At 38.1% G+C, this 19,766-nt stretch overlaps 1 protein-coding gene and 1 non-coding gene across 3 annotated transcripts in view; one reads left to right on the forward strand and one right to left on the reverse strand.

Annotated features, from left to right (window-relative positions):
* SCP2 (sterol carrier protein 2) overlaps positions 1–19,766 on the forward strand; it is a 111,733-nt gene that overhangs the window by 41,026 nt on the left and 50,941 nt on the right. For both annotated transcript variants that reach the window (XM_032844169.1, XM_032844170.1), the window contains exons 7-9: positions 10,111–10,174; positions 16,834–16,920; positions 18,355–18,505. In XM_032844169.1, coding sequence (XP_032700060.1) covers positions 10,111–10,174; positions 16,834–16,920; positions 18,355–18,505 — 302 coding nt within the window. The remainder of the gene's footprint in view (positions 1–10,110; positions 10,175–16,833; positions 16,921–18,354; positions 18,506–19,766) is intronic.
* Positions 1,833–1,964, reverse strand: LOC116859156. The gene has a single exon (XR_004381092.1). It is a non-coding gene; the product is annotated as a small nucleolar RNA SNORA63 (small nucleolar RNA).

The raw sequence follows: 19,766 nt of genomic DNA on the forward strand, positions 1-19,766 counted from the left end.
AAGACCATCAAGTCCTGAATTCTTTTTATTTAACAGCCCTTTCCTCAATATAGCAATATAGATTTTTTCCTATAAACGCAAGAAGAAACCATGTGGCACCTTCAATATTTTCCCTATCTAATTTTCACATAACTGCAGATAATAGTTATTATAATTTCTGCTCCTATTGTGGCAAGACTCTCCTTTCCTCTAGTCCTCAGTAAGGTTTTATCATTTTGCAAACCTTCACCAATAGCATCCTCAAAGCATCTGGAGGCTTCTATTAATAGTTTGTTTAAGGCACTTTAGGCTTTCACTAGCAGTTTCCTTATAACCATCTTCTGTTTCCAAAGCCATTCACATATTTTACATTTTTGTTTAGTGTAACCCCAATTCCAGTATATTAGTCTGCTCAGGCTGCTCTAGCAAAATACCACAGACTGGGTAGCTCGAATAACAAAAATTCATTTTTCACAATTCTAGAGGCTGAGAAGTCCAAGATCAAGGTGCAAGATAGCTTTTTTAGTTTGCTGCCCTCTCATGTATACTTAGATGACCTCTTTTTGTGTGGGTGCAGAGAGAGAGAATGAGAGAGACAGAGTGAAAGAAGGAAACATCTTTCTCTTCCCCTTTTTAAAAAGAGAAGGGCACTAACCCATCATGAAGGCCTCGCCCTCATGACCTCATCTACTCTACCTCCAAGGAGTCCCATTTCCAAATACCATTACATTGAGGGTTAGGGCTTCAACATATGAGTTTTGTCAGGGACATAGTCTGTACCAGTTAGGTACCAAAATATGTATCATTTGTTATTGTAGAATAAGGAGACTCTGTATTTTAAAAAAATAATTTCTTATTGTTTTCATCCTGGTTATATAGTCTCCTGGGTTTAAGCATACTGGCCTTTTTTCTGTCTCTTCAGTAAGCCAAACTGTTTTCTGCCTTAGAGTCTCATATTCCCTTCCCTTTGGCTGCACTGCTCTTTACTCCATTCTTTCACGGTCATCTGTCCTCATCCTTTCCCCCCACCCAAAGATTTTGTTTATTTATTTGACAGAGACCCATCATAAATAGGCAGAGAGGCAGGCAGAGAGAGAAGGGGGAAGCAGGCTCCTCACTGAGCAGAGAGCCCGATACAGGCCTTGATCCAGGACCCTGAGATCATGACCTAAGTCAAAGGCAGAGGCTTAACGCACTGAGCTACCCAGGTGCCCCCCTCCTTTTTTTTTTTAAAGTAGGTTCCATGCCCAGCATGGAGCCCAAGATGGGGCTTGAATTCACAACCCCAAGATCAAGAACTGAGCTGAGATCAAGAGTCAGATGCTTAACTGACTGAGCCACCCAGGCACCCCCATCCTTTAGGTCTTAAATAAAAACAAAAACTTGTCTCATATCTCCAACACTTTACAAAAGTATCTCTACTTGGATGTCTAATTGGCATCTCAAATTTAGTATGTCTAAAGCTGAAGTACTAATTCTTTCCCTGAACTTCCCCTTTTCCCTCTGTTCTTCCTGAAGTTTTCCCCATTCAGTAAATGGTAATTCCATCTTTCTAGGACCTTTGGCCAAAAACCTTGAAGCTGTTTTTGATTCTACTTGAACTTGACATTCACTGTATTGGCAAACCTTTTCACTCATTTTTTAGTATCTGTTTCTCACCCTTTCATGCACTTATACTACAGTGCATGCCACCATCATTTCTTATCTGGATTGTAGAAGTCCTAATTGGTTTTTCTGCTTTTGCTTGTGTATCTCTGCAGGCAAATCTGTACTTTATAGCCAGAGCAGTGTTTTGTTTGTTTTGTTTTTTAATTCTAAAATCACCAGTCAAATCAATATTTAATTTTATTGACATGTATGTGACCAACCATCCCTGGCTGCTATAGGAGTGTAACAGACAGGTGTAGTTAAGAAACAACTTTATTTTGAGCAGTGGGAAGGACAACGCAGTACTTAATAGCTATATTATAGTCTAAATCCTCCTTCAGAACAGTGTGTTTAAAATATAAGCCCGATCATTTCACTCCTTTGCTCAAAACTCTCCATGTGTTCTCATCACACTCAGATTGAAACTTAGAAGTCTTATTATAGCTACAAACTTCTACACAGTCTGGTCTCCTACCCTCCGTAGCTTTCTTACCTCATCTCTTACCATTTTGTTCTTTCACCATTGTACTCTAGCCACATTATCCTTTCTGTTTTTGAGAACAGTAAGCACATTCCTACTTTAGGCAGGGCCTTGCTGTTTCCACTTCTGGAATTCTCTACCCTAAAATCCCATCAGTGCTTATGCCATCGCCATCAGGTCTTTGCTTCAAAATTGTCATCTGCTTCTTTTATCACCCTCTTTCCCAGAACTCCCTATCCTCTGTCTCCTGCTTTACTATTTTATAGAACACTTATAAAAATTTGGCATGTGTATTTTTTCTTTATTGACCATCTCTTCTAGCCAGAATCTAAGTTCTATAAGGCCACTGAGTTTTGTTTTATTCCCTAGTCAGTGACTGTTACTGAGATCAGTGCTTGACACAAAACAGGTGTTCTGTAATTAATTAATCTTCAAAAAAAGACTATCTTAGACCATTCAAATTGAAGTAGGTCTTCCTGTTATTCTCGCTCATAGATAACCCCTATTGCTTTCCTTCATAACATCTGGCAATATTTACATTCATATATATGTTGTGTGTTTTTATTTGTTTAATTTTTGTCTTCCTCATTATTCTGTAAACTCCATGAAAGCAGGATCCCTGTCTGTTTTGTTTACTTTCAATATACCCAGCTTAGTACAGTACTTGGCATGTAATCTAGACAGAAGAAAGTTGGTTTGTTTGTTTTTTCCTTTCTCTTCTATAGTCCCTAGCATATGTAAATACTCAATAAATATTTGTTGAATGATTGGATGAATTTCCATACCTATGTTGTCTTATTGTCTTAATCAATCCTTATAACAATCCATTATGGGAGATGTTATTATCCCATTAAATAAGATTCTGGCTGCTGGCTTCAGGCTCATAAATATATGTGTGCGTATATATATACAAATATAATTTTGTTGTGTTCAGAAAGTATTCATCAGTTGTTTTTTTGAGTTGTTTTCTTATCTTTTAGGAATGGGAAATTATATTTTGTTAAAGGCTTTTTCCAGCACCTGTTGAATTAATTGCATTATGTCCCTCATTTAGATCTATTATTAGAATATTTTATTAATGGATTGCTCATATTGAACCAACTTTGCATATCTGAAATGAATGACACTTGGTCATGATGTATTGATTTTTGTGTGTGGGGGGGGTTAGATTCTGTCACTATTTTATTTTATGTAGTACTTTAAATCAATATTAGTAAGTGATATTGATGTATAATTTTCTTTTTTCCTTTGTCTTTATCTTTTTCCCTGTCTTTTTCCCTTGTTTTAATACCAAGTTGTATTAATTTTATACTTCCCTTATAAAAAGAAATAGGAATACTTTCTTTACTTTTAATGCTCTGATACAGTTTGTGGAGTATTGGGACTACAATACTTTGTAGGTTTGGTAGAATTCCCTGTGAAACCATCTTGACCTGTTTTTCTCTCTCTTTTTTTCTTTTTGGTAGTTGCTTGGTAATTTATATCTATCTATTTATGTTTCTGTTTAAAGCAGACCCAATTTTTAGTTGCTTTTAGTATTGCTTTTAGTTTTTATTTTTATTTATTTTTAAAGATTTTATTTGACAGAGAAAGACAGAGCGAGAGAGGGAACACAAGCAGTCAGAGTGGGAGAGGGAGAAGCAGGCTCCCCACAGAGCAGGGAGCCTGATGCAGGCCTCGATCCCAGGACCCTGGAATCATGACCTGAGTCGAAGGCAGCTACTTAATGACTGTGCCACTCAGGTGCCCCTATATATTTCTTTATGTTTAAACATCTTATCTTTAGTGAGGTCATTTGGGGCAGTCTGTATATCTCTAGGAAATTATCCATTTCATTTAGATTTCCAAATCTTTATATAGAAGTCAGAAAAGTAGTCTTTTACAATTTTAAAACTTGTTTCTATTTCAATAGCATTTTCCTCTTGTTATTTTTTTTTAAGATTTATTTATTTGAGAGAGAGAGAGAGAGAGAGTGTGCAAGCATGAGCAGGGGAAGGGTAGCGGGAGAGGAGGAAGGAGAGAATCTCAAGCAGACTCCCCACTGAATGGTGAGCATGTCTCAGAGCTCCATCCCAAGACTCTGAGATCAGGACCTGAGCTGAAACCAAATCAACCAAAGTCAACCAGCTGAATCCAAACCAACCGAGGCTCAATCAACTGAGCCACCCAGGTGCCCTTCTCTTGTTACTTTTTATTTTTTGTGTATTCATGCTTTCTTCTTTTAAAAATTAAATTAGTAGGGGTGCCTGGGTGGCTCAGTGGGTTGATGCCTCTGCCTTCAGCTCAGGTCATGATCTCAGGGTCCTGGGATTGAGCCCCACATTGGGTTCTCTGCTCAGTGGGGAGCCTGCTTCCTCCTCTCTCTCTGCCTGCCTCTCTGCCTACTTGGATCTCTGTCTGTCAAATAAATAAATAAAATCTTAAAAAAAAAATTTAAAAAACAAAAATTAAATTAATAGTAGTTTGCCTATTTATAAATTTTTAAAATAACAAGATCTTGATTATGTCTACTCTTTTTATTCTTTACTATTAATTTCTGCTTTTATCTTCCTTGTACTTTCTTTTAGTTTACTTCAGTTGTTGTTTTTCTAGTTTTTGAGTTGGAAATCTAATACATTTTCTTTCTTTTTTTTTTTTTTTAAAGATTTTTTTTATTTGTTTATTTGACAGACAGAGATCACAAGCAGGCAGAGAAGCAGGCAGAGAGAGATAGGAGGAAGCAGACTCTCCACTGAGCAGAGAGCCCGATGCAGGGCTCAATCCCAGGACCCTGGGATCACGACCCGAGCCGAAGGCAGAGGCCTTAACCCACTGAGCCACCCAGGCGCCCCATATTTTCTTTCTTTTTAATGACAACTTTATTGAGAGATAATTCATATCCCATTAAAGTCACTCTTTTAAAGTGTAGAACTCAGTGATTTTTACTATATTCAGAGTCGTGCAACCATTACCACTACCTAATCTCAGAACATTTTCATCACCCCAAAAGGAAGCCCCATACCCATTAGTGGTCCTCCCCATTATCCACTCCTCTCAGGCACTTGGCAGCCACTAGTCTGCTTTCTGTTTTTATGGATTTGCATATTCTGGACATTTTATTTAAATGGAATCATAATATGTGGCCTTTGTGACTGGATTCTTTCACTTAGTATAATGTCTTCCCAGTTCATTCATGCATAGCATGTACAAGGACATTATTTCTCTTCATTGCCAAATAATATTACATTTTATCATTCTTTCTTTCTTGTGTTGAGTGCTATGTGTTTTCCTGATTGCTGCTTTAAACATATCACATTGATTGTGATATGAAGTGTTTACAGTGAATTTTATAATTTCCATTTGCATTTCTTTAATAATTTATTTTTTACCTAGGAGTTGATTCATGGAAATATTTTTTAAATTTCTAGATGTACTTTTATCTTATTTTATTTTACTTTATTTATTTATTTAGAGAGAGCATGTGTGTGCATATGGGCCAGCTGTGGCAGTGGGGAGGGGCAGAGGAAGATGGGGAGAGAGAATCTTAAGCAGACTCCATGGCCAGCTTGGATCCCAATGTGAGGCTCAGTATCACAACACTGAGATCATGATCAGCCAAAATCAAGTCAGACACTTAACTGACTGAGCCACCCAAGCACCTCTTAATTTTTTAAATTTATTAATAATTTTTAGTTTTGAGGTGCCTGGGTGGCTCAGTTGTTAAGTGTCTGCCTTCGGCTCAGGTCATGATCCTAGGGTGTTGGGATCAAGCCTCGCATCCAGCTCCCCTATCAGTGGGGAGCCTGCTCTCCCTCTTTCCCCTCCCCCTGCTTGTATTCCCTCTCTTGCTGTCTTTTTCCCTCTGTCAAATAAATAAATAAAATCTTTTAAAAAATGCTTTTTAGTTTTATTGCATTGTGATATGGGGGGATTCCTGGTTCTGTGGCTCCCTCTTATGTCAGGGTAGTAATGTCTTATATCTGTAGTGGATTTTTTTGAAAAAATGGGTTGTGTGTCCTCTGATTTCTCTCTCTTTCTTTTTTGTCTTGCAAAAACATTTGGAAACCTAAAGGTTTCCCCCTTTGCCTCTTTCCTCTTTCACTATCTAGCCACCAAAGGATACCTTTCCCTTTCTTTTTGCACCCCTCCCTTTTTTTCTTCCAGAGCTATGCTTTTCAAAGATTACCACCTTGAATCTCTGTACTTTTCAGACCCTTCCCTGCAGTCATGCTTTGATCTGTAGTAATATTGTTCACTCTTTTCACATTTGTGGGGGAGTCTTTCTCTTCCCAGTGGTGGTTTTATTTATTTATTTTATTTTATTTTTAAAAATTTTATTTATTTTTGAGAGCCAGAGAAAGAGTGAGCATGAGTAGGGGGGAGGGGCAGAAGAGAAGCAGGCTTCCTGCTGAGGACCCTGGGATCATGACCTGAGCTGAATGCAGACATTTAACCCATTTAAGGGACAAAACCATGCAGGCGCCCCAGGTGGTAGCTTTAGAACTACTGTAGTGTTTCTCTTCTCTCCTCTGCATAGGTTTTCTTCAGGGCCCCCTAAGGCTTGTTGTGGGAGCATGAGCAATCGCTAACTGGAATTTGGTCATGCTTTTCCCTTTTTTCCCCTTCACTTGTAGATACTTCAAAGTTTTGGGGCTTTCTCTTGTCTAGTTTTGTGGAGGGTATGGTTTTGTGCAGTTCTTGTCATTCTATGTTGTTTTTGGAGGATATGGAGAGAGAAGAGATTTAGGCAGCCTTCATTGTCCTCAGCTACCTGGAAATCCTGTGCCTGGTGTGTTTATAAGCTTATATCTTTCCTCAAGTTTTATATTGTTCAGAATACTTGGATAATTTTCTAGCCCAAACTTTGAGTTATAAATGTACAGTACTTTAGTTGAAATGTTATTCTTCATCCAGTAGATTTTTAATAAACTGTAAAATATTATGGGCTCTGAAATTGTCATTTGAAATTGTTCTTTGTGAATGTATACTAAACATGAATGGATACAAATGTTTGTAGTAGCTCACATTCTGCTGTAAAATCAGCAGTATTTTGTGGTTTCAAAGTTTGATTGAAGAAGGTTGAAATATTTTTATACTAGGAGTATCCTTTGAATAACCAAGCGTCTGAATTAGCAGTTCAGGATCAGTGGTCAACAAGCCCATTATTAGTACATAGGTTTAATAAAGATATGGTAAGTCACTGGCAGAATACTTTTTAAAGGGTTGCCATCTTCTATAGATTAATTGGATCCCAGGGTAAGGAAAAAAAGAAAAAACATCAACACTTATTGAATATCTCTTATATCAGACACTATGCCAAATGCTTTTGTACAGTTCAGTTGGCCCTCTTCCTACCAATCCATGCATGAATTACTTGTAAATCTTCTAATATGTGACAATAGAGCATTTGTACTTCTTGTGACAAGGAACTTGCCACCAACAGAGGCCACTCATTCCATTTTTTGGGTGATTGCAATTGTTGAAATCAGATCTCTCTCCCTGTAGTTTCCATCCATGCTCCTGTTTCTGTCTTCTGAGGCTCGTAAAAGGTGAGCCTCTTTCACCTTATAGCTCTTCAAATAATTGAGCCAGCCAGATGTTGTGCTTACTTCTCTTCTTCTCTTTAACTGTTTCTCATTTGACTTGTTTCATGAGCCGTCATCACCAGTCTCATTGAGGATACTGTGTTCACATGTAAGCTTTTCCGGTAGTTGCAACACACTGTTAAATCATATTGAGCTTGTAGTCAAATAGAACCTCAAGAGCCTTTCTCATAGTTGCTCTTCCTTTTCCCAGGTTGTTTTGGAGTTCTAGAAATAGAATTGGATCCTTTAATTAATTACATTCCTATCCAACCCATTAATAAACCTTGTTGAAATCTATTTGAATTCAACATTCTAGCAGTCCTTTCCAGGTTCAGGTTTGATGAGCATACCTTTAATTTTCTGATCCAATTTTTGGTAGATATACTAGCCAGAGCATGGCTGAGGTTAGAGGTTAGCACTAAAGACTTTTCTCCAGGTTACTGCACATTAGTCAATGCTGGTGGTTTCACAAGTGTGTTCTGTGGAATGTTGACCTTATAACATTCTCTGTGACATGGGTCAGATAAGTTGGGAGATGCATCATCTTTTAACCACTTTCTATTTTTATATTTATTTATTTTTTTAAAAGATTTTGTTTGTTTGTCAGAGAGAGAGAGAACACACAAGCATGGGGAGCAGCAGGCAGAGGGAAAGGGAGAAGCAGGCTCTCCGCTGAGCAAGGAGGCTGATGCAGGACTTGATCCCAGGCCTCTGGGATCATGACCTGAGCCGAGGACATATGCTTAACCAACTGAGCCACCCAGGTGTCTTCCTTCAATCCCTTTTTAGACAGTCATAATATACATGTAATAATAGTAAAGGCTCTGAATGTCTTGCTATAAAGAAATATGTTTAACTTCGTTTAACCCAGTATTATCTAAACTTATTAGACAAAAGAACCCTCATTTTAAAATTTTTATTTAATTTTTATTATTTTTTAAAGATTTTATTTATTTATTTATTTGTCAGAGAGAGAGAGCGAGCACAAGCCGGCGGGGGGGGGGGGGGGCAGGCAGCAAGCAAAGGGAAACCAGGCTCCCTGCTGAGCAGGGTCATGACCCTGGGATCATGACCTGAGCATGACCTGAGCTGAAGCCAGAAGCTTAACCGACTGAGCCACCCCGGTGTTCCCCCTCATTTTTTTAGTGACATCAAAGTTTGCTCCCCCCAAACAAAAGAAAAACTAAAACCCACACTGTAGTATTTCCTTACCTTGTCCCAAAAGATGTCCTAAAAATTTTAATTGTCTTACTGATATACAGATACTGTGTTTCATCTGATCTACTAGTCAAACCAATCAAAACAAGACATAAATCTGCTATGGCTTATTCTTAACTGAATCCATATTGGCTTCCTCCTGATCATCACTCTTATGGGTATGAGATCACTAGTATGGACCCTACTTTCTTTAAGATTTGCTGAGTTGTATGTATGTTATTTCTGCTCTGAAGATCATCCTCCTGCCAGAGAAGATAGAGATGAAGCAGAAATGGGGACTTTTCATTTTCCTGTGCCATATATTAACATAACTTTATCAGCTCCTACAGTGGACTTTCTTCTTCCTTGGCCTTTCGGGCCCTGAAGTGGGATTCAAAATCTATCGTATGCTGCTTTATCTTTTTAAAAGTAGCAAAAAAAAAAAAAAAAAAAATGCGTTGGGGGGAGCACTTGGTTGGCTCAGGGTAAGCATCTGCCTTTAGCTCAGGTCATGATCCTGAGGTCTTGGGATGAACCCTGGGTAGGTCTGCTTTTCCTTCTCCCTCAGACCCTCTCCCCTGCTCGTACTCTTGCTCTCTCGCTCATGCTCTCTTTCTCTCTCAAATCAATAAATAAAATATCTTTTTAAAAAAGTAGTAAAATTTTTTTTCATATTTTACTTTCTTAATATATGCTTTTGTTTTCCTGACACTAATCTTTAAGCCCTCTTAAGGAATTTAAAAATACACATATTTCTTGTTAAGCTGTAATTTTTCTGAAGAGCCTTTTGCTTTATCATAAGGAAGGAGAAGGATCAGGTCCTAGAGGCTGTGAGTTGTAAAATTCATTTAATCTATGGGTATTGGGTAGCTTTGGTACATTCCTTGAAAGATTTCTGGCAGTGCTTTCCTGCCTTATATCCACTGTTAATCTCAGGCTATATGTTCTGGTTTTTAAAATTGGACTCTAGTTATACTAGGTAGAATTGGCCAGTTTGAACTGTTTTCATGTCATATGCTCATTAGTGGATTCAATAATACTACAGTTTAATTAAAGGAATTTTTATGTGGGGGATCAGTGTTGAAGTTGTTCATTTATACCAGGGAAAAGGTCGTTGAAATCGATCATTTATACCAGGGAAAAGGTAGAAATATTTGGTGGGGCACTGAGTACCATTGCCATGTTTGTTAATAAGCGATAGGAAGGCATTGACCCACTAATAGATGTTTGTTTTCTCAACAGGAACAACAGTTGAACAGTTTGCAAAAATTGGATGGAAAAATCATAAACATTCAGTTAACAACCCGTAAGTACTTGGGAAATATGAAATAGTGAAAATCTGGGATATCCTGCTATGTAATGTATAACTTTATACTTAAAAAGCAAATGTAAGACCTCAAAGGTATTAACTAGAATATGTATTGTTTTTCATATAAAAGGCTTGTACCCAAGTAAACTTTTGACTATAGTTTCAGTTTTGGGTCTGTTTATATTTAGAATGCCTTTAAGTTTACAAAAGAATGTGAATGGCTGGTGTTAAAAATGTAATTGGTCATACATTACAACTGCAGTAATGAAATTTATTAAATAATTTTAGTTGAATATAACCAGTGATCATTTTAAACCATTCCTTAAAACTTTTCTTAAAATGTTCATAAAATGCATATTAGTAGCCATTTTAATGACTTTCTATTAAATTATTTGTATTACTTTAATAATGTGTTTTAGTTATGTCAGTGTCATTAACACTTATTAACACATTAACACTTATAAATAACATACAGTTATTTATATCCTAAATGATCTGAAGTAGAAATGCATCCTGTGTATTACAGATCATTCATCTTTGAATCCCTCATGCTTAGTGCAATTCCAGGCTTATAGCCTGTGTTTAATGGTTGCTGAATAAAATTGGTTCACTGACAATTGAATTAGTGCCACTTAGCCATAACTTCTACAGAAGAATACCACTAGGCAGTAAAAGAGTAATAGCTAGCTTTACTAAATCCCAACTGTGTGTCACTGTGCTAGGGTTTTTTTTTTTTTTTTAAGATTTTTAGTTATTTATTTGACAGACAGAGATCACAAGTAGGCAGAGAGGCAGGCAGAGAGAGAGGAGGAAGCAGGCTCCCTGCTGAGCCTGCTTCTCCTCTCTCTCTGCCTGCCTGTCTGCCTACTTGTGATCTCTGTCTGTTGCAGGGCTCAATCCCAGGACCCTGAGATCATGACCCAAGCTGAAGGCACAGGCTTTAACCCACTGAGCCACCTGGGCGCCCCTGTGCTAGGTATTTTTGTGTACATTTTGATTTAATCCTCTCAAGGACCCTATAAGGTAGATATTTTTATTCTCATTTTATAGATAGGAAAACGAGATTTACAGAAATGAAGCAACTTGCACAGGATCATTCTAAGTATTGGTAAAATAATGTTTATATTTCCTCCTACTTAGATTGTAAACTTGGTGAGGGCCAGAGCCATCTCTTCCTGTTCTTAATGCTCAGCACAGAGCTTGGAACATGATAGGTGCTCAGTAAATTGTTTCTGAACTATTAAACAAATTTTGTCATATATCCAAACATAAAACCATGACAAGGAATATTTTATACCACAAGTGGATTATTACCACATATTTCTGATGTTTCATGCTACTGCTAGGTCTCCTAATTCTCCTAATTTTAAATTGATGTTTGAGTTCAGGGCATACTTAATTAACAAATAATGTCTAATCCCATGCCCTAGATGGAAGGGTATTTTATGAAAGATGTAAGGGTAGTACAAAAGCTTTAGTGAATTTTCATTGCTTAAATGATAAAATACAAATTCCTTCATATGAGATAATAAGGTTGTTATAATATGGCCTACTCTAATTTGCCAGTCTTTTTAATTTTTTTAAAGAATTTATTCATTTATTTGACAAAAAGAGAGAGATTACAAGTAGACAGAGAGGCAGACAGAAGGGGAGGGAGAAGCAGGCTCCCTGCCGAGCAGAGAGCTTGATGTGGGGCTCCATCCCAGGACCCTGAGACCACGACCTGAGCCGAAGGCAGAGGCTCAACCCACTTAGCCACCCAAGCGCCCCTACTTTGCCAGTCTTATTTCCTGCCACTTTCTGGCTATTCCCAATCTCTAGCCTCACCAGATTACTTGTTTTTTTCCCAAGTATAGTATATAGCACTCACTTTTGTGTTTTTAGTTAGGCTGTTAGTTCTCCTTGGAATATCTTTTTGCCTTTCTTTTGTTTGGTGAATATCTACTTACCCATCAATCCCCAACCCAAATGTCATTGCTTCTCTTAACATCTTTTTTTTTTTTTTTTTACTTATTTGAGAGAGAGAGAGAGATGGAAAACAAGTACAGGGAGGGGTGGAGGAAGAGGGAGATACTTTAGCATACTTCTTGCTGAGCGCAGAGCCCAATGCAGGGCTTGATCCTATGACTCTGAGATCATAACCTGAGCTGAAATCAAGAGTTGGATACTCAACTACCTGTACCACCCAGGGGCCCCCTCTTAATGCCTTTCTTAAAGCTTCCTGGGCATATTTTTTTTCCTCATGAGTTTTGTTGCCCTGTCTCTATACTTTATATTGTTAACACATCACACTATCGTACCTAGTTCTTTATAAGTCTTTCTTCTTTGAAGATGGTATTGGAACATAGTATATGTTCAATAAAACTTTGCTGTTACCGAATAGTAAGGTTTGGTTGAGTAGTCTTAAGTCCATAAAAATGGTCTAAAGCTGAATTCTTTGTCCTTAGAACTTGGAAAACCATTAAAAATATTTGTGATTTTCTGAATAGTAATGAGCTATACCAACATATTGAGGAATTGACAGCATTGCAGTCTCTTGGCTTTGAAGCTCCAAGGAGTAGTTTTGTTTTGTTTTGTTTAAGATTTTATTTATTTGAGAAGAAAGTGAGAGAGAGAAAGCATGATTGGGGAAGGGTCAGAGGGAGAAGCAGACTTTCTGCCGGCAGGGAACCTGATGCAGGACTCGATCCCAGGATTCCAGGATCATGACCCTAGCCAAAGGCAGATGCTTAATAGACTGAGCCACCCAGGTGCCCCCAAGGAGTAGTTCTTAACTTTCCCTTGAGAGTCAAATCTTCTTAGTCTTTCTCTTACTTATCACTGTGCCTAAATAGGCATCATTTACTCACTCATTATGGCATTCTTCTAAAGGAATCTCATCCACTCAACAGCTAGGTATTCAGTAGCCTGCTATGTGCAAGACACTTCTTTAGCTACTAATGATATAGCATGAATGAATATTGCCCCATGAATCTTCTATTGCATAGTATAAGTACTCAATTATGTTGACTGGCAGATGTTATTTCTGGATATCAGTTTCATCATATAAAACTCTTCAAAACAGTGAAGAATAGCCTTCTAGGTTTTGCTCAGAAATTTCAGATGCCAAGTTCTTGCACTAGGTTTTGCTTGGTTAAGAAAGAAAGAGAATCCTGTGCTTGCTGACCGGTCATTATAGATACCCTGTTACATATTTCTAAAAAGGTTGAATCACAAAACTATTCTCAAATGTTTTCTCACAAATTATAAGGATACTTGAAGGCAGTGAGAATCTGTGATAAGTAGTATAGAATGAGGGATAGCTCATGCCTCTTGAGCCATCAGACCTGTATATAATTTTATGTATGAAAGTTATAACTTTCTCCTAGTTGTCTCTACTTAGATGCTCCACAAGTGCCTCAGAGTCAACATGTCCATATAGAATTTATCATTTCCCCTCAACCCTGTTTTTCCTTCAGTATTCTCCATGAATGACATCAATATATACTGAATTATAGAAAACTAGAAGTTCTTCTTCTTCTTCTTCTTCTTCTTTTTTTTTTTTTTTTAAATGTAGGCTCCATACCTCATGTGGAGCCCAGTGCAGGTGTGGAGCCCAGCACTGGGAGTAGAGCCCAATGTGGGGCTTGAACTCACAACCCAGAGATCAGGACTTGAGCTGAGATTTAGAGTTGGATGCTTAACTGACTGAGACACCCATGCTCCCCAGTTAGAAGTCATTCTTAACTCTGCCTTCTTCCTCAGTGCCCATATGAGTTGCAGATGATTAGAGGATGAACAGAAACCTAGCGATTCTGCCTCCTTACTGTCTCTTGAAATCATTTCTTCTCTCCATATTTCACTTCCAGTTCCCTACTTTAGGGCCTTATCATTTCCTGCCTTAATTGTTATCATAATCTCTTGGTTTAGTTGCTTTTGGTAATTCCCTTTACCATCTCTTTTCCATATCCTAGTCTTCTTGTTTAAATACAAGTGTGGTGGTGCCTGGTGGCTCAGTCAGTTAAGCATCTGCCTTTGGCTTAGGTCATGATCCTAGGGTCCTGGGATTGAGCCCCACATCAGATTCTCTGCTTAGCGAGGAGTCTCCTTCTCCCTCTCCCTCAGCCCTCCCCTCCACTTGCACTCTCTGTCATATACTTTTCCTCTCAAATAGATAAATAAAATCTTTGAAAAAAATAATTGAAAGTCTGATTGTCTTACCCCAGCTTAATATCCTTTGGTAGTTCTTCATTGTTTTTAGTATATATATATACACACACACACATATATATACATACATATATATATATATATATATATATACATACATATATATATATATATATTTTTTTTAAAGATTTTATTTATTTATTTGGCAGAGAGAGACACAAGCAGGGGGAGCGGGAGAGGGAGAAGCCGGCTTCCCACTGAGTAGGGAGCCTGATGTGGGGCTCAATCCCAGGACCCTGGGATCATGACCAAGCCAAAGGCAGATGCTTAATGACTGAGCCACCCAGGCACCCCTGTTTTTAGTATAAAATGTAAATACCATATACTGGCCTTTTATGATCTGATCTTTTTTTTTTTTTAAGATTTTATTTATTTATTTGACAGAGATCACAAGTAGGCAGAGAGGCAGGCAGAGAGGGAAGAGGAGGAAGCAGGCTCGCCGCCAAGTAGAGAGCCCGTTGCGGGGCTCGATCCCAGGACCCTGAGATCATGACCTGAGCTGAAGGCAGAGGCTTTAAACCACTGAGCCACCCAGGCGCCCCTATGATCTGATCTTTGTTTATTTCTCTCATTCTCTCTTCACCTTGAGTCCACATTTCCTCCCAAACTTCATGGCCTGGCTTCAGTGAACTACTTTAATTCAAGAGGCTTTGGTGCACTGATCTTTTTGCCAGGAATTCTCTATCTCCTACTTTCTCTTATTTGCTAACCTCAGAGAGGAAGCTCCCTTTGGTACCTGGGTCTCTTGCCCATCCTGTGTGTTCCCATTCCACACTGTGTAACATTTAAAAAAAAATATTTTATTTATTCATGTATTTGGAGAGGGCACACAGGCTCATATGTGTGACCCTGGGGGAGAGGGAGAGAATCTCAAGCAGACGTCACACTGAGAGCAGAGGCTGACGTGGGGCACAATCTCATGACCCTGAGATCATGACCTCAGCCAAATCCAAGAGTCACATGTTTAACTGACTGAGCCACCCAGGTGCTCCCCTGTATAACATTTCTGTAATGGTATTTATTATATTGTATTTGTTTGCCACAGATTCAGACTGAATTCTTTGAGGGTAAGGACCCATGGGACATACCCATGTCCTACTTGCCTAGCACAGAATCTGGCATAAATTAGGTATTTTTTTGGAAGTTGGTGATGGTCAACATTAACTTTAGAAGCAGAGGTACACATACTAGTATACAGCTGTAAGTTACATGGGCTTTATTTCTAAACATTTGAATTGCTTATTAATTTCCATACCAGTTGAAGTTTGCTTTTAGAATCTCCTTTGCGGTGTCTAATGTTTCTTCTATTTCTGTCAGAGCAGTTTCTGAAACCATCTGATTTTATTTTTATTTTTTTATTTTAAAAAATATTTTATTTATTTATTTGAGAGTGAGAGAGAGAACATGAATGGGTTGGAGGGGCAGAGGGAAAGGCAGACTCCCTGCTCAGCAGAGAGCCTGACATGAGGCTCGATCCCAGGACCCTGAGATCATGACCTGAGCTGAAGGCAGTTGGTTAACCAACTGAGCCACCCAGGCACCCTTGTTTTGCTTCTAAGGAACTAGTATTAAGTAATTTTTCAGGGGGAAAAAATGGTATTTTATTTTGACCCCCAACTGATCTGACACACCTACTAGGTGTACTGCAATTCAATTCTGTCGCTAATCACTTGAGTTGATGCAGACCCCCTGAATTAAGGATTTAGTCCTCCACAAGACTGCCCTCACTTAAGAAGCTAGCCACAAGTAGGGTCTCTAGGCCACTTGCAGTTCTGAACAACTGACTATAAATTCAGGGGTTTCCATGATCATTTGTGTTTGATAATTCACTAGAGTTATTCCCAGAATTCAGCAAAGTGTGTACTTATGATTACAGTATTATTATGAAGGACACAACTCAGAAACAGCAAATAAGGAGGCACATAGGGTAAAGTCTGTGAGAGTTCCTAAAGCTGAGCTTTGGCACCCTCTTCCCATGGAGTCAGGACACATCACCCTCCGGATAAATGAAGGTACTCACCAATCAGTGTCCATAGTTTTTACTGGGGCTTTATTAGGCAGGCATACTTGATTAAATCATTGGCCACATAACTGAACTTGATCTCCAGCCCTTCCCTTCTCTTCAGAGGTCAAAGTGGCTCAAAAGTCCTAACTCTGTATTCACATGGTTGATGTTTCTGATGACCAGCCCCCTGCCTCCCCTCCTCCTGCACTCCCCACTATGAGTCACCCTATTAGCATAACAAAGACACTAATGATCATTTCTTGCCTTAATTGAAAACTTCAGTTCAGACAAACAATGTATATTAAAGGTTGAAACTGTTCATAAAAGACTGTCTTTTGGTTGTTAAATTTACATATTATTCTCTGACTTCTGGATCAGAATATTTTCAACAAAGTTGTAATTGCTACCTCGCGTATTCTGTAACTACTTATTTTGTATTTAGGAATTCCCAGTTCCAGCAGGAATATAGTTTGGATGAAGTGATGACATCTCGAGAAGTTTTTGATTATTTGACTGTCTTACAATGTTGGTAAGAAAACCTCATTTAATATTTATTCATTTATTTATTTTTTTAAAAGATTTATTTCTTTATTTGAGAGAGAGAGAAAGAGTGGGAGTGAGTAGGGAGGAGCAAAGAGAGAGAATCTTCAAGCAGGCTCCCTGCTGAGTGCAGAGCCTAATGATGTGGGGCTAGATCCCAGACCCATGAGATCATGACCTGAGCCAAAACCAAGAGTCAGATGCTCAACTGACTGAGCCACCTACGTGCCCCAACATTTTAATATTTAATAAGAAAAAATAATTTATCCTTTCCACCACCTTAGGTAAACCTTAGGCTTTGTGTCTGGGTAAATCTGTATTTATATCTGCTTCTGTAGCACTCCTGCTAATGTCCTCATTCTGGAGGGAGGACTCATACTTCCTATTCATACCTAGAGACTGTCTTTTCTCTTGAAAAATTCTGTATTTTATTTCCTTCTTTCATGAGTTCTACCTACTTTTAAAAACTTATATTTTATTCATGTAAATGTGGCTTAGGAGGCCAGTGGAGTCCAGAGTTTTTCTCTTAAGCATTTTGTTTTCTCTGCTCTATGCTTCTACCTTAGGAAACGTTACTCAATTACAGTAACTAAGAGGAAATGTGAAATAAGAAAAATGAAAAACAAGAAAAACAAGAAAAAAAATAGCTCTAATAATGGTAATGGTTACATCTTGAAAATGGCTTGTTAATATCTGTCTCCCCCAAAATGAAATTAGTACTTCAGAGCTCCTGCCTGTGCCCAGTTATCACCTGGAAGATACTGGCTAGGATGCAGGTGAACAAATGGGGCCAGCTTTTATCTGTTGTAGTAAGAAGGTCTGTCCATTTATAAAGTCCAGCTGAACTCAGAGAAGGCTTTTTGAGTTTGCCACTTTCCTTCACAGCTTGCTATAAGGAAAAGAGGAGATCTCCTCTTTGAGGAGATCATCAAAGTCTTAACTAAACCACTTTCTGGTTTGGACTTTGTGGTCTCTTTATCCCATCCTTTCCCAGTTTTCAAAAGTATTCCATGACTGGTTATTTGGGAGATAGCAAAGCTGGAGCTAGTTAGGCCCAGAGTAGAATTTTTATTATACTGGGATAGGAAGAACATTGTGGACTCCTCAGAAGTCACTATAAGATGCCTTATGCATCTGCAGAGGCTAATCCAGGATTCTTTGCAAAACAACTTTCTGGGAGGCTCTTAGAGACCAAACAGTGAGCTGAGCTTTGGCACCCTCTTCCTGTGCATTTAAGTTCTTGATAGAGGTTCAGTCCTCAAGTGGGAAGCATGTGTAATTTTTAACTGTGGATTTTACAGTGAAGAGAGTGCAAGACTAGCAAGCATCCTCAGTTTTTCTTTCCACATAGAAAGAACAACTAGTCTGTAATCCTAGGATAGAGGTGGACTGGGTGTAAATAATTGTTTTTACCTTCTCTTAGTCCCACTTCCGATGGTGCTGCAGCGGCAATTTTGGCTAGTGAAGGGTTTGTACAGAAGCATGGCCTGGAATCCAAAGCTGTGGAAATTTTGGCACAAGAGATGGTAACTGATTTGCCAAGCTCATTTAAAGAGAACAGCATTATTAAAATGGTATGTATGAGATTTTTTTTTAAATGAAGTTCAATTAGCCAACATATAGGGTATGTCTGAGATTATGTTTTATTTATCAGTTGAGAAATTTCTGTTTAAAAATTTCAAGGTGACCTCATGTTATCATTCACTCTAGAAGTTATTTACTTGAAAAAAAAAAATCAATCCAGAAAATTTAATACTATAACCCACCCTTAAGGATCTGTTAAGGGAAAAAAAAATGATGAGAACATATGCTTCTTGTAACAGAGCCATGAATGCATTTTTAACTAACTAAAACATGCTATTTTGGTGGGCTTTTTCTGTTTGAATTGACTGGATATGCCCAGAGCTCCTTTCTTACACAGTTAAGGGAAAAACAAGGATATTTTCAGGGATCTTTCTTGATGCTTAGCACTTTAAAAATCCTGATAAAAGATTGAGTGAATATGGAAGAAGTTAAAAAATTGAGAATTCAGACCTAGAGTTAGTTGAATATTTGAAGATACACACATATATATTAAAGAAATGCAAAGGTGCATATATGCACACATATATAACAATCATAAGGTAATTAGAGTTTACAAATGATACTGCAATAATACTTTGAATTTGAAAATGTCTCTGTAACTTGCCTAAAATGACAAAGCTGGGATGTGGCTGAGGTAGAACGTCTCAGGTTTTCTGATTATAGTATTTACATCACATTTTTTTTCCCTTGGAGAAAAGTTGACTTGTTATTATCTGAGATCAAAGGGGTGTTAAGAGCAAGGGTTTTTAAGTGAAGATTGGTTTATTTCCATATAGAAATTTCTCATAGTTTTTAGTGTATCTGAGTCATAATGATCTCTTGATCAATCTCTTCTGACCTATTTACCACAACAACATATTGTGGCTTGAAAGAGTTTTTATAAATGCACAAGACATGGCCTGAGGAATTGTAAGTCCTTTTTATATATATTATTTAAAATTCTGTTCTTGGGTGCCTGAATGGCACAGTGGGTTAAAGCCTCTGCTTTCGGCTCAGGTCTTGATCCCAGGGTCCTGGCATCGAGCCCCACAGGGGGCTCTCTGCTCGGCAGGGAACCTGCTTCCCTTCCTCTCTCTCTGCCTGCCTCTCTGCCTACTTGTGATCTCTGTCTGTCAAATGGATGAATAAAATCTTTTAAAAAAATTTAAAAAAATAAAATTCTGTTCTTTGTAGTACAGAATTTTATATGTACATTCTGCATCCTGAGTATTCTTTTATTTGGACTTTCTGTGTGATATAGAATGAACTGAG

Source organism: Lontra canadensis, unplaced genomic scaffold (genome assembly GCF_010015895.1).
Source record: "Lontra canadensis isolate GAN:19392208 unplaced genomic scaffold, GSC_riverotter_1.0 scaffold148, whole genome shotgun sequence".
Taxonomy (NCBI): Eukaryota; Metazoa; Chordata; class Mammalia; order Carnivora; family Mustelidae; genus Lontra; species Lontra canadensis.